Source organism: Cygnus atratus, chromosome 3, assembly GCF_013377495.2.
Source record: "Cygnus atratus isolate AKBS03 ecotype Queensland, Australia chromosome 3, CAtr_DNAZoo_HiC_assembly, whole genome shotgun sequence".
NCBI classification, from domain to species: Eukaryota; Metazoa; Chordata; class Aves; order Anseriformes; family Anatidae; genus Cygnus; species Cygnus atratus.
In genome coordinates, this window is record NC_066364.1 from 9980396 (window position 1) to 9994990 (window position 14595).

The window sequence follows — 14595 nt, forward strand, 5'->3', positions numbered from 1 at the left end:
GAGAAACAGTTAATAGGTCTTTATGCTTTACCTCAGTTAGTATCACAGCAAAATACTGTGAAAGTGTGAAGATTATGCACAAGTGCACAAAACAAATATCAGCATCATCTGTACCTTTCATTACTCTCTATCTTGAAGGATGTTAATGCTGTTGAAGTATTTGGAAACAACACATATATGTATGGATATATGTATGTATACTGTTTCCTGAAGAATCCATATAGTTAATGCTTTATGTGTATGTCCAAACAGAAATAGACTGAGGTAAAAATTCCACTGTATGGTTGTTTGAATTTCTGTTACACTGAATCCAGCCTGTTGTAGTAATAGGCTCTCAGAACAAAATTCCCCGAAGTTCTAAAATCTCTCTGTTGTATTTCAAAGCGTTGGAGATGTCTGACACAGATTGACCAGCTCCCTTAAGGTCCGTATAGTCATGAAGTTTTATAGATGTGAGAAGGGGTCTACAGGGTTGTACCTGTGGTCCCAAAGAAACAAGGGTGGTCTCTATCACACACTGATAATTCTCATTTTGCCTCTTTTGTTCAAATCCAGTATATGAATTAAATTCAGACTCCAATCTGTTAGACTACACCGTAAGTAATTTTATCTATAAAAACATGAAGTATGAACAAAGGAGAGTACATCGGATGCCAAGAGGCAGAGACATCCCTGACATCAGACTAAGATAAACGGAAAACAGCCCTCCAACAGGAAACAGCCCTTGTCACACAGCCAACCTGAGCCGAGGGTGTGATGCAATACAATATGAAAGCAATATTGTTTTGTTAAAGTATGTTATGAATTTCAAGTTGCTTTGCTTTGCAGATCTCTAGAGGAGACATTGATTGGGGCTTGGCTACTACTTCTCCCCAGCCTCAGCTCTTGCTGACGGGGCTCTAGTTTGACCTTTGAGTGACAACCTGGCCAAGGAACAAGAGGGAGAAGGCTGTGAAGACAGCCGTGTCAGCATAGCACTTTGAGGAGGCAGCCTCATCTCTCAGACACATATTGTAAGAATTAAAAGTTTAGGTGTTCAGGAGAGAGACTTAAAAATGGTATCTTCGTATTCTGTGTATTTGCTGTTTCTTATACATCTTGTGAGTCATATTTGCACAGGTGGGGTTTAAGAAAAGCCTGCTTTTCTCAATGGAGTAACAAAGTGCACAGTAGAGGGCTAAGGATTTCCATCAGTGATTTTATGAAGATGAATGACATGTCACCACGGAGAGAACTCACCCGCATTTTAGCTTGGCATAATACAGTTTATAGGACAGGAAAGCATTCATACTACTGTGCAGTGTAATTTCTAGCCAACCGTGTTCAAGAAAGAGGAATTCAGACTGAAATAGGTAGAGGGAAAGCCTACGAGGATAATGAGGAACCTAAATTATGGGAGGAAGGGAATTCTCCATCAGCACTAATCTCTGTGATTTTCTTTGGAAGCATTTTCTGGTGGCTAAAAAAAAAAATAAATTCCTGGGATTTTCTGAATATTTTAATTTAATGACTTCCATATCAGAAAGGGGGACCCATGCCAGTGATAGTGCTGTGAGTCTGCCATCTTCTCATCCTGTGCTATATCGTGGGTTTTGAAGGGTTGGGTCTTTTTCCAAAGCATCATAAATTTGTCATTGGTTGTTAGAGGGTTTCTTATTGCAAGACAGCAAGGAAATGCAGAGTGGTTATGGACTGGGTTTAGTGATCATCTTGTGCCGGAGTGTTTAAAACGGTTCATTTCATTAACATGATTCTTTTAATTAAAGTGAAATATTTTCACTAGTGTTCTCAACTTCATGTTTCATTCTGAATTTTTCTGAGAAGGGTTAAAACCTTTGCAAATAACATTTGTGTTGTGTTTTTTTTTCCCCTCCTGAAAAGGCAAAGTAGAAAGTCAAAAGTAAGTGCCATGTTGGTGCACTTTGTTTACCATAAATGCATTTCCTGATGTGTTTGCTCTGTGGGCTGCACAGTCTGTTGTCAGGTGAATTCAGAACATGGTGCATTTGATTTTTTTTTTTATTTCTTTCCATCACATCTATTTATGTCACTAGTCCCACCCAAAATATTTTCTTATCCTTCACATTTATAGCCCTTAAAAATCAGTAGTTATGTTCCACCACTCCATTCCCTCTTTGCTCCCATTTTGCCAAGTTATTCATATTCCTCTGCATAAACATAACTTCCTTTAGAAAAAATTATCATCAAAGCTCTTCATTGGTTTTAGGCTTTATTCGTGGCTGGCTTTTGGTTGAAACCTTTCTTTTTAGGATGTAGAGCACAGAATACAATCTTACTTGTCTCCCAGGGAGACAGAGCTTCCTCGGGTATTTGTGATGTGCTTCCTCACTATATGTAACGTTAACTTGCTAAGCTTCTCTCTCTCTTGCTTTCCTCACTGTATCATATTGCAAACTTGCAAATCATCAGCTCTTCACGATCCCTCATGTGTCCCTTCAGCTGCATTACTTGCCAACTTTTTTCCTACTTGTTCATGCTCTGAATTATTTTTCCTGGGCATATTTAAAGATAGCAGTAGTTTTGAGTTTGTTCCATGAGCTGAGTAATTAAAATACCAAATTTAGCTTTACAAAACCTCGTTATTGTACTGCTTCTTCCTATTTTTTTGCATTTGTTTGCTTTTTTTTTCTGTACTTATGCTCAGAAAAACAGCCTTAACTATCTTGAAGCAGATAACCAGTTTGGATCTCAGAAAGCCAGTTTGGCATTCTGAGACAGTTTGACATTCATTGGAAACTGAAATCTAGCTACAAAAGAAAGGTAGTGGCAGCCATTATGAAATTCTTCTAGCTTTTCTTCTTCTACTGCATCTGTAATTTGAAGACCGTATTTGCAAGCACTGAGCATATGCAGAGTATGTTTCTGATTTCTAAGCAGTCCAACATCAAGGTCATTTGGTGCAAATGCAGACTTTGCTTGACTAAAAAGTAATGGGAAAGCATTATACAAGTTTATCTGTATTTGACAGTGGAAGTTATGATATAGCTAATCTGCTTCAATGTCAGGGGTAGCCTAGAACACAGAGCAGCAGTGTAGTTTCACAGTGCTGTCACAGTCATCACGCACTGATGTTGATGGTGCTAACATGCATTTTTGTCTTGGCATACACTTTATAGATACTGTACATGTCATATGAAGTGGTTTAATAAGTTTGAAACATCCAAGACCAGATCCTGGGAATTATTGTGTATCTGCAGCTTTTACAGAAGTAAATTCTAAACTCCAGTCTTTATACATTGCCATGGTAGGTGACATCAGTAAATCTGCACAGTGTTTTCAGTGCTGGAAACAATACAGTGCTATGAGTGAGCCTTTTTGGAGAACACTTTCTAAGATACTGCATTACAATAGCATTTACTTCCCCCCAAAATACTAACTGAAAAGTATGCTGTGTTGTTTCCACCATGGTTGGGGAGTTGGAATGAGATGATCCTAAAGGTCCCTTCCAACCAAACCATTCTGTGGTTTTGTGGAAGGGTCTCACCTTGTTCTGTGTCATGAAGCACCGAATTTGAAGCTTTAGGTCCTCTGTATCATTAGCAGGAAGCAGAAGATTCTACTACACTGATTTCAGTTCATCTGAAATTTTCTGCATATCTGTTTATGACTGTAAACTGACTTCAGTTGGGAGTCTCAGATGATTTAACTGCTAATTTAGGCACCTGAGTTAAGGGCCACTAATGAACATGGATGAAACTAAGCCAAAATTAACTCTGAAAAGGATGAAGTTTTCTTCTCGTTGATTTTCATGCTATTTTATGGTGAGATTTCAGCACGTATCATGAATATGTATATAGGGAAATATATGTGGAGTTAGTGACTGGTGGTTCTTCCCATTCTGATGGATGATCTCATGGCAACAGAAAGGAGGATCTCTATATAACTGCCAGGGATGACATAGTGTGTGTAGAATCTCACTTATACAAGATCAGTTATTAAATCCCTTTGAATTGTGTGGGGTACATCTGACTGAATGAAATAGGTATGCTAAAACTAGTGTTTAAATTATTTTTCTGTGCTAATAAATAGAAGAAACCAGGGCACATCCTGTGGCATTTTGACAGTAAGTGTCAAAATGGAGTTTCTATTCAAATAGTCAAGCCTTCTTCTTTCCCCCCAGCCCCAAACACGATTGCTTCACACATATCTTCTATTAAGAGCAGTTCCTGGTCTGTGCTATTTTCTAATGTGTGCACAGACATCATCAGGGAAGGGGCTACCTGGCTTTGGCCAAAATCATACCAAAGAAAGTAATAAAAAAGTTTCAGTTCTGGAGCACTGGTCCCAGCCCAGTTCAGTTTACCAGTACTGAGAGTGTGATATAAACTGGGAGCCACAAATGTAGGCAATGAAAAATGTTTCTACTGGTTTCAACTTTCAGAAGTTGAAGAAGTATTGAAGTTTTAGAAATATTTATAGAAGGCATACATGGGGATAAATATGCAGAATAATCATTAATCATTGCTTCTTATATGATAAATCTTAGGTTATTTCTGTACTGATACCATAAAGAAAAATGTTTGTTGTACTTGTGTTCTTGCCATAACTCAGCTCTGTGCATATAAGCATGCTTTACTGTGTCTTATTACGAAGCTGTACTTTTAGTGTAAGATGTGACTAATATTCATGGAACCATTGTGCTGGATGGGGATCTTTAGGTTCTGCCATATTTATTCAGCAAAGAATTAGAAGGGTGTACCTGGGCAGTATGTATATGTGGGGTGTGTTGGACTTGGCATGTGCCCAAGACAGTAACTACATCTTGTAGCTAGCAGCACAGAAGTTGTCAAGCAAAATTCACTCAAAAGTTTATTTGGTAAATGAATCTTATGGACTGCTTGCATGTGCTTATGCTTAGTCCTTAAAAGGATATTTGATGTTTATATTCTAGTGTTTTGTGTCTTAGGCACTACTGTTTGGATTCATATTTCTGTATAAAAGCAGAAAAGAAAAAAAAAAACAACAAAACACCTTACTTTGCAAGTAATGTTGCGCATCTTGAACACATTGCTCTCTGCTGTTACCCTGTTGCATTCAGACTACTGTGCTCCTACCTAGATAAAAAAAGCAGAGTGGAGCATTGTTCGCTTTAAAGATGGCATTAAGTAGTTCTGCCCAACTGAACCTCAGATACTGTGAGAGAAATTGTGCCTTAGTGCGTCTGTGCATCCTTCTCGTGCATTCAGAGCCCTGCTTCTGTTGTCGCGCTTGAAGAACTCAGTCCTCAGCTGTATCCTAGGTAAACCTGTGAAAACTCTTATCAGAAGGGGTTGTGATCAAGAGTATTGATCCGGTCTGTTCTCAGATTATGAAAGCTTGAATACCCTTTACTAAAGTAGAGTGGCAAACATTGCCATGACGCTGTTAGGGGCACTCAAAAAGTTTGCTTATCCTAGGGAGCAAGAATTCCTTGAATCCGTCAGAAAAAATGTAAGTGTATCATTGAGAGTTTTAGTAGCATTCAGAAGGACTTGCTTACACTAACTGTGCTTTTGTTTGGAAAACAAATTAAACTCTGCAGGGAGCAAATTATGCTCTTCATATTCAAAGGATTTTCTTTTAAAAATTCCAAAAAAAATCCTTCTTTCTGTCACTTAGTCATAGGGATTATACATAACACAATGAGAGATACGCAATGGAAGGAATAGAAAAAAATAAATTAATCTGGTGCCGAAGTGAAAATTTGGGCACTAATAAATAGAAACTGTAGATAAGTTAAAATAAAATAAGAAAATTCAAGGGGGATTTGTAGTCTGTAAACTACAGTGATGTTAGTAGAAGACTTTTGAACTCAACAGCTACTAACTAATCTACAAAGACATTCATGGTAAAAAAAAAATGCAGACTCTTCAACTCTTCTACAAAATGTTGGGTATTCACACTTTTACCACTTCAACTGTTTTGCAGAAACAATTTGGTTACTGAGAAGAGTAAGTTTTGCTTAGAGCAGGTGTTTATGAATTGCTATAGAGTTTTTTTTTAATCTTCCTGCCTTAACAGTATAAATTTGTATGTGGAGTCATCTAACTTTGAATTTCAGTTTATTCATCCTTAAAAAAAGTATGGTAAGACATCTCTGGGGGACTTAGTTCTTATAAAGCACTTTGAAATTTCCAGGGATAGTATTGTCTATCAGCTGCGTTTAAGATATTTGTTGTGTTGCATATTTAATATCCCCAAACATTCATTTGGGATCACAGGACATCTAGAAGGTAAAATAGAAGAAAGCGCACATAATATGGGATTGCTTCACACCAGGAGTGAAATAGGTTTTTCGTAACTTCTGTACATTCTTTCGTTCTTTTTCTGTCATGAAATCATTTGGTTTTTTGTATATCGAGCTGTGACAGACAGTGTGCTCATGCAAGAAACAAAATGTCATCTCGAAATGAGCAGCTGAAGAAGAAATTCTTAAAGATTTTAAAATATACTTTCTTTTTGACAGTGTGTGCAAAGGAAAAATTGAATAGAGGAGTGTGTTTAGGAAAGGGACTGAGCAAAGCAAGATGGCAAGCCTAGAAAGTCCTGTTTTGTGCGAGGAAAGTGTAAGCAAATGCCGGCTGTTTTGTCCTGCGCGTTTTCTTGGAAATCTTCTCAGCACAGCTGTGTTAATAAAGCAGGGTACGCTTCCCTGACCCGAGTTGTTTTGCCTACAGGTTTCTGCATACTGAGTAAAAGAAATTGTGATTAATGTGGCACTCCGTGTCAAGGGTAGACTGTAGATTACCATTAAGTGCATCATTATGTTAGCTTTGAAAAATTTACTAGGTTTCACCTGACAGATAATAGCTTTTCTTTTGCCAACACAACAGAGGAATAATAAACTAATACATGGGATGAACCAGATATATCAAAAGAAGTGTTACTTTTGACAGAGAAACGTTTTTTACTTTTCCTCGTTTTTCTGAAGGATTTTAAAGTAAAACTTCCTCGCTTTCTTCCCAGCCCTGTGATACAAAATCAAGCCTCCTTTCCACATCCTGGTGCTATCGATACGGGTCAGGGGTGTGTGGCTGCAGAGCCATACTTGGATGCTTCGGTACTTACCATGGGTCAGCGCGATGGCTCGCTTATAAAAAATAATAGATTGCTTCCTGCTTCTGCCAGCTGATTTCATCTCTGGAGTTGCTGTGGGCTGTGAGTTGCGTAACGGGCGAGGAATCCAAACCTTGAGTTCTTTTTGTTGGTGGTTATTGCATTAACCGTTCCTACACCCCCAGTGAGGAAAGAACAGATTATTCAGCAGGAGCAAGTACTTTCCAAAACCTTCCCCACTCAAAAGTCAGAGCAAGCCTCCAGTGACCATTGATTGTGCCACTAAAGCACAGTGAACCAGCAGGTTAGTTTTGAATAAGTTTTAGTTTCTGATAGTGTAGGAGAAATATTTTCTTCAGTGGGTCAGAGTTTTGTTATTTTACAGCTTTCGTAGAGAAATCTGAACATGATCAAGAGGTGTCGTGGGCAGGGACAACCTGTCCATTGGGAGCCAAGATGTATGATCAACAAAGCCTGTCTGCAGTTAATGGATTCATCTACTTGGGATCTCTTCTGAACAAAAAACCCACAAAATCTTTAAAATGGCTCCTGTTCGTTTTTGTCATTCCTATCAAGCTTCTCACTTCCTGCCTGCTCTTCTGTCCCATTTTTTTTTCTCTTAGTAAGATGGCATTATATATTAAGATCAAGCTACAAGGTGGCACAGCTCTCTCCTGGCTCATTTTAAATGCCCACATAATCTCAGGTGCCTGAGTTTGTAGCCAGCATTTCTTATGCATAATCAAAACTGCCTGATTTCAGAGGCATTGAGCTCTGCTCGTTGACTTCACAGGAGTTAACAGGTCTGAAAATCATGTCACTCTTTTGAATACTGATTGTAAGTGGCATCTATTTGTTCGTGAGGTGTTATATCCTCAATGTTGTCATTTACCAGTCCCTAAAACAAGTAGCATTACCCACTCAAACTTGAAAGCATAGCTGCCAAGTGTATTTCAACTCTTTCAGTTGAAGGCATTAATGAAAAATATTAGTCTGTTTTTTTGGCTGGATCTGATCTTCATACTTTCAGTGTCTTTATATAGAAACTGTTTAAACATTTTACAAAAATCCTTTGTTTGTGTGGTCAAGACTAATAAATTGTGCAGTGATAAACAGCAATTTGTTGTAAATTTAATTGTTTAATGTTTTGTTCTCTGTTCTCATTTTAATCAAAACAAAAGATTTCCAACTGTTTTTGCAAATCCCAAAACGCTGAAATAACCATTATGCTCTAAAAACTTGAGTAGACTCAGTTGTTGCTGTATAGCCTGCTCTGGGCAGAGTCCTGGGCTTGGGGATGTCCTGACTCGAGTTTCAGCTCTGGTTTCCTTAGGAAAAAGCAGGCTCTGAGTGTCATAGCAGTTGTCTGAATGTGGATGTCCTGTCCCATGCTTCACATGCTCACATCTAGAAAGTGAATGACTCTACAAATAGAATTTTTTTTCTGATTTGAGTGCAAATGCTGGATGTTAGAATTCAGACTAGTGCCCGAGCTCCCTTCAGAGTTAGTTAATTGGATATCCTCCTTCTGTGATAGCTCTTAGCTTTTATACCACCACCTTGTTTTAAATAGATTAAAATCTTGATAGAAAGCCCAGAAGTACAGGAATGTGCATGAGTTCTTTACATAGGTAGTTTGGAGGAAACCTGTGTTTTGTTCTTCAATATTTGCATGAAGCAGTGATGACATGAAGCAAATCATACTCATTTAGAGATCCCTCTTAACCAAAGCTCCTTGGTCAACATCATTCTTTCGAGGACTCACTTTTCCTTTGAAATAAGTGCTTTCTCTTCCCTCTGTCATGTAAAACTAGCTGTGCAGACCATACGTACCTGAAAATTGATAGCTCTAGACACCAAAGTATATAAACAGTGACAAAAAGGAATATAATAGTGGATAATGTTATGTTTTTTTGTTGTTAACAAGATCTAAACCACAAAAATTTGTGAGATGCCGCATTGTATTACCGTCCCTTGAACCACTGAGGTCTTGAGGTCTGTGTAATGTAAAGAGTTAGAAGTAGATAATGGAAATAGAAGAAGCTGACTGCTGACAAGACAAAAGAGAAACCATGCCTTATGCCTTGAACTTTAACTGTGAATGTAGGCATTATCCTGTGGGCTGAAGTCTTGCACTTTAGTAGCAGGTCAAGTAAATAACTGGTAAGCAAGTTAAAAAACATTTTACAAATATTGTTTATTGTCAAAACAATCAGCAGTGACAATTTCAGTATAATGTAGGAATATATGCACTGTTTTTAGCAGGCTGACCAAAGCACAGAAAGGGTAAGTGATACGACCTACAGTTCTCAGCAAATCATCATGGGCATGGGGCATGTTTGCCTGTTGGTTCACTGGTTGACTTACAGAAGTCCCCAAATCCATTCAAGTCTCTGTGAGTAGTGCCTCTGATTAGCCAGCTCTCTGCCTTCCCAAGTGCTTAACCAATAAATATCCCTAGACTTTGAATCAGGGGTAATTTGAACCAGGAGATTTGGATTTCTTGCCCTAGTTATCTGTAACACTTTTTGTATTTTGATTTATTGCCATCACAAGAAATTTCTATCATTATGTGTGAGAAGGATTTCCATGAACAAAGGGGCTGTTTGCCTTTGCACATTACTTAATGATGTACAGCATGGCATTTGTAGCTGTGAATACCCGATGCTTTGTAACAGATAATGCCCTCCATCTACAGAATGACTAGTTATATAATAATTCTGGAAGTTGTAACATGAATATAATTGTGTGCCATCTATGTGATTTCAGCTGGTGTAAATTGCAACTAGATGAGATCCTGGCATTTGACAAGACAAAAATGATTTTAACTGATGTTGAGTGTTAGAATCTTTTTATTTTCCTTCATTTTACCTGTATAATTCTAATTCACTTATTTCATATGGCTTTTACAAACATCTGTGTCATTATAATAAAATACGTTAAGTCTGTTGTATCCACAGTGGTATTGCAAAGAAATTGAACTACATCTTTAAGCAATTCAGCAGGCAAATGCACGTTTCAAAATCCTGGCTCAGGAATCTAGCAGTAAACTAAGAAATAGCTGATAAGTGTTTGAAAAATATAAATTTTGAATTTCTTTGTTATTGTCTGCCAAAGATTAAAGAAAGAAATTAAATAAAATTACCCTCCATATTACCACCATCTTTTAAATTTGTATGCCATTAAAAATGCAGGAATGCGAGAGCTTTGTAACAGCTTTCTTGGTTTGTCTTTCTTTTGCCTCCAAGGTTTAGCAACTTCCCCCAGTGGTTAGTACAGCACTCCAAGCAACTAATCCTGTATCTATAAACTGTAATGTCAAAGGATTAATGTGTGCCTGGGAACGCAGGTCAAATCTGCTTTAGATCACAAGAGTTTGAGTTCAGCTCCTAGCTGAAATATCACGAAACTACCATATAATTTAGTACAAGTCTTGCATTCCTATACTTCAGCTGCTGGTTGCCTTTAATAAAAAGAGGCCCAGGACTGATTTCCCCGAGAATGTATTTTTCTTTGTCTACAACCAAAGTAGTATCAGCTGGAAAGTAGAAGGATTTCTTAAAATAGTTCTGTATTCGATATAAATAACACTTTCAAAGTCTGCTTTTAAAGTACTGTAGAAAGTGCAGCACGGCAAGTTACTTCTATTTCCTGAATTACTCCTGTTTGCTGTGTTACAATGCCCAGATTTTGTGAGCATCCCATCACGGCATGCCCTGCCTTCTGCCGAGAGAGCTGCTGAGAGCATGGCGCTGCACACAGGTGCAATGGCATGCAGGAACTGACTCTGCTTTGGGAGTAAAGAGAAATATTTGAACATATTTTTAAAAATACTCATTTAATTTGTGTAATATGTGGAAAGATATATGCAGTAACCAGACATCTATAACTGCATCTTTTTCTGTTTATGCTGAGTCTCCAACAAAGCACAGCGATTTATACCTAAATGCATACTGCAAATGTAATATCCAGAATCTCTCATGTTTTGCCTTCTTGATACTTCTGCTATGTACAGCAGTTGTGTGTCTTCGAGGCATTTTCCTATATGAATTCTTCTAATATGTTTATACTTCCAGGGAAAAGTGGCAGGTATTCTTTAAGAATATTTGTTTGATATTAACATGGAAATATACCAGGGAGTAGGAGTATCAATTTGCTTTTTCTCAGTGTGGGTAGGTTTTTTAATTAATTTCATTCTGTTTTAAGGCTGCAGTATATTCTGTTATCATAAAATAAAATAATGCATTGGTTTTAAAATACAACTATTTCATTTTGGCATGCAGAAAGCAGTCGTGTGTACCGCTGTATGCACCTTAGTGAGGAGGCTGTGTGCTTCCTCTCATGCCCTGACCAGGCATACCTGTGTGGAACTGCAAATCAGAAAACCTGTGTGCTGTCAGACTGTAAAGATACTGTCTTGGCAGTGGAAATTTTTAAATGTGTTTGTTTGTTTTGCTCGGAGAAAACAGTTAAGAGAGCCAGGTGCTTCGCTGCCATATCGGTCTGCTCCTGTGTGCTGCCCTCTTGTGGGTACAGCTCCTGCTGGGCCGGCCTGCTGGGCTCTCCTGCCCAGCACCTTATTTCCCAGCTAAACACATCCTATTCTGACCGATAGAACCCAGCATGTCATAACCAGCTTCTTGTTTGCCTTATTTTAAGAAAATAATAATCATCTGGGCATGCCACAAAGCCTGCCTATGTGTCCGCACCTGGCAGACCTGAGCGGGCCTCACTTGCCACTTTGCCTCCTAGGCCAGGCTGTGGTGCTGCGGGACGCTGCTGACGGTGGTTTTCTCTTGGCCCGGCAGGTTCTGCGCTCCGTGCTGCTGTTTCCCACCATAGAGCGCATGGCTCAGTCCCCGCAAGGCAAGCTGATGACACCCCTGCTGTGCAAGCTGCGGTACATCCTGTACATGCCCGTCTACCTGCTCTCCTTCTTGCCGGAGGGAGTCAAAGCTTCCCTGGTGCGCTTTGCTCTGCGAGGGATGAAAACCTGTGATGAGTCCTCTATAACAACCTCAGTAAATCTCTTCAGTGTGGATTGCATTGGTGAGCGCTTTTTTTTTTTTTTTATTGCACCAACTTTTGTATTGAGTTGTGTAAATGTTGATGTACTCTTGTACACAAATGCTTCGTACTAAAGCATGAATTACTTTTTAAGGACAGGTCTAATCTTTTCTCCAATTAAGACCACAAGAACAAGAAAATCTCAAACAATTCAATAAAAAAAAAATCTTAAGGGGAAAATAACGAATAAAATACTTTCCAAAAGAATATATATTTGTTAAGAAAACTCTAACCTGTATTAATAACAGTATCTCATGTGATTAAACCACTGCTTTACAATCTAAATTTATGTTATTTATCCCTTCTTACCTTTTGCCTTTCCTTCATATTGGGTAGTGAAAATAAATCAATAATCAGTTTCACAAAGGGTTCTTCACATCTGTTTTTTTAAGCTATGATTTAACTGTGGATTTTGTAATGTGAATTGGAATATTGGTAAATTTAGGAAAGGGTCTTCAGCCTACAAAACCACAGAGATGTTACTTTGTGCAAAGAAGAATGTCAGTGCTTTTTGGGGCAAAGACAGAAGATTAACGTTCTTGCAGTGATATGGCACACTGTATGCGTATTTTACACATTCTAGCAACAGGAACAGCTTTAAGAAAGGGAATAATTTCAGATAAATTATGTTAAGTTTAGAATGAAAACCAGAACATGGATTGTGCTATATTCCAGGTATTTTAGTAAGTTAGCAGTTGAAAACAATTTGGACTAGAATTGACATGCTAACACAGTAATAATAGCAAGAAGGAAGTTTAGATTGCATTAATAGTAGTAAAAACACATTCCTAGATTTCCAGTTGTGTTCTGTCTTCTATCAGTTAATTTTACCTCCTAATCGTCCAAACAGATGTGCCAGAGTGATTCTGTGCTTGCTGCGAGTCCCTTTAACCTCAGCCCATATCTGTGAATGTGTTGCTCTGTACCAGCCTCTCTTGTAGGACTGTGCAGAGACTGAAAGCAGGATGGGCAGCGAGGGTTTTTACTGTCAAACCCCAAACAGTGTTGTTTATGTTGCACAAATGTGCCATAATAATAGTTGCTCCATTGTAGTACCCCGTACCTGACAAAACCAGGCTCCTGGTTGATAATGTAAACTTCTGATAGGAGTCATATGGTCTGCTGATTGGGTTCCTGTTAATTTATGGTAATTTTATGATGTCCAAGGAGAAAACTTCCATGCAGTCATATGTACATTAGGAGTTCAGGCTTCTTCCTCTGTTAATTTATTCTCAGAGAAAGGTATGTGGAGGTCTGTGGGGTCATGTCTCTACAAGCCAGGAATCCTTCTCTGGTCCACACAGATAAACTTCTACCTCTCAAAACAGGTAGCTACATCCAGAGTTGTATTGGAAATGGTCCTTGGCCCGTGTTAACCTCCAAAAAAAGCGTGGCCAGACATTGTTTGTGAGTGCTGTTTGGCCAAGACCACAGCAGTGCCAGGAATAATTTAAAAGAGTGGATTTCGAGTGCTGCTCTTGGAGCCTGATTTGTCAAGCTGCTCAGTTCCCTAGTGCATCTGTCCTGGGGTGTCTGCTGGCTGTAATTTTCTGGTTGCACCCGTGTCTGATCTGTGTCCAAGCTACAAGGAAAATAGCAGCAAAAAGTCAGGCTAAAGGGGCTTGTACTCATAGGATGTGATCTCTGTCTATGATCAATTTCTTGACTGAATTCATTATACCAGAATGAAAGTCTTTGTGAGCCAAAGTCTTGTAAAACTTGCACAAATAGGCGTTATTGATGCAACTCATTCCTTTGGGCTTGTGATATCATCTTTCTTAGCAGAATTCCCCTTCAGTTCCATCTTTGGAAACTGATGATATTTTACAGCCCAGTGACTCAGGACCACATGCATGGATTAATAATTGTAGGGCTTTCCGGATATTGTCTGTTAGCCTTCTCTTGTATTCTTTGTGGACAATAGAAAATGTAACCCTTCAGCAAGAATTGCTAAGCTTAGCATGACAACTGAGACTGTCCTACGGAACTGCTCATCTGCAAGTGAGTGAAGTCCCTGAATTTGTGGTAGATATTTTTCTGATCGACTCTTTGTCCCTTAATAAACTGTTAGATATGGTTGAGAAATGTTGAGCAAATGAAGTTGTTTCTCCTCTCCAGGAAGGTTGCATGTCAACTCATTAAAAATACACATATTGCCTTTGGCATGTACATCTGTTGCATTACTGTAATTGTAATAAAAGCTGTGATTAAGAGCAGAAAAGATGGTAAAAGTTTCCTTAAAACTAATACGTCCGTTAAAACAAATCAACCTGCCAGGGATTTGTTACCACATCCAAAGCTTAGTCACAACAATGTTTTCTCTCCTCTGAAAGGAAATGAGATTTGAAAACTTAATTATAGCAGAACTGTAAGACTTAGTGCTGCTCCCCTTGAAATCAAGAGTGAAAAGCTCCCTTCAGTGGCAACCAGATCAGGGCCCCTAGTTGAAGGACTCAGTCAGAGGGGTTAGGG

The 14595-nt window shown here is 38.6% G+C and overlaps 1 protein-coding gene across 1 annotated transcript in view; it reads left to right on the forward strand.

Moving 5' to 3' along the window:
- LDAH (lipid droplet associated hydrolase) overlaps positions 1-14595 on the forward strand; it is a 118794-nt gene that overhangs the window by 69790 nt on the left and 34409 nt on the right. Inside the window, exon 5 of the mRNA XM_035560103.1 lies at positions 11865-12105. Coding sequence (XP_035415996.1) covers positions 11865-12105 — 241 coding nt within the window. The remainder of the gene's footprint in view (positions 1-11864; positions 12106-14595) is intronic.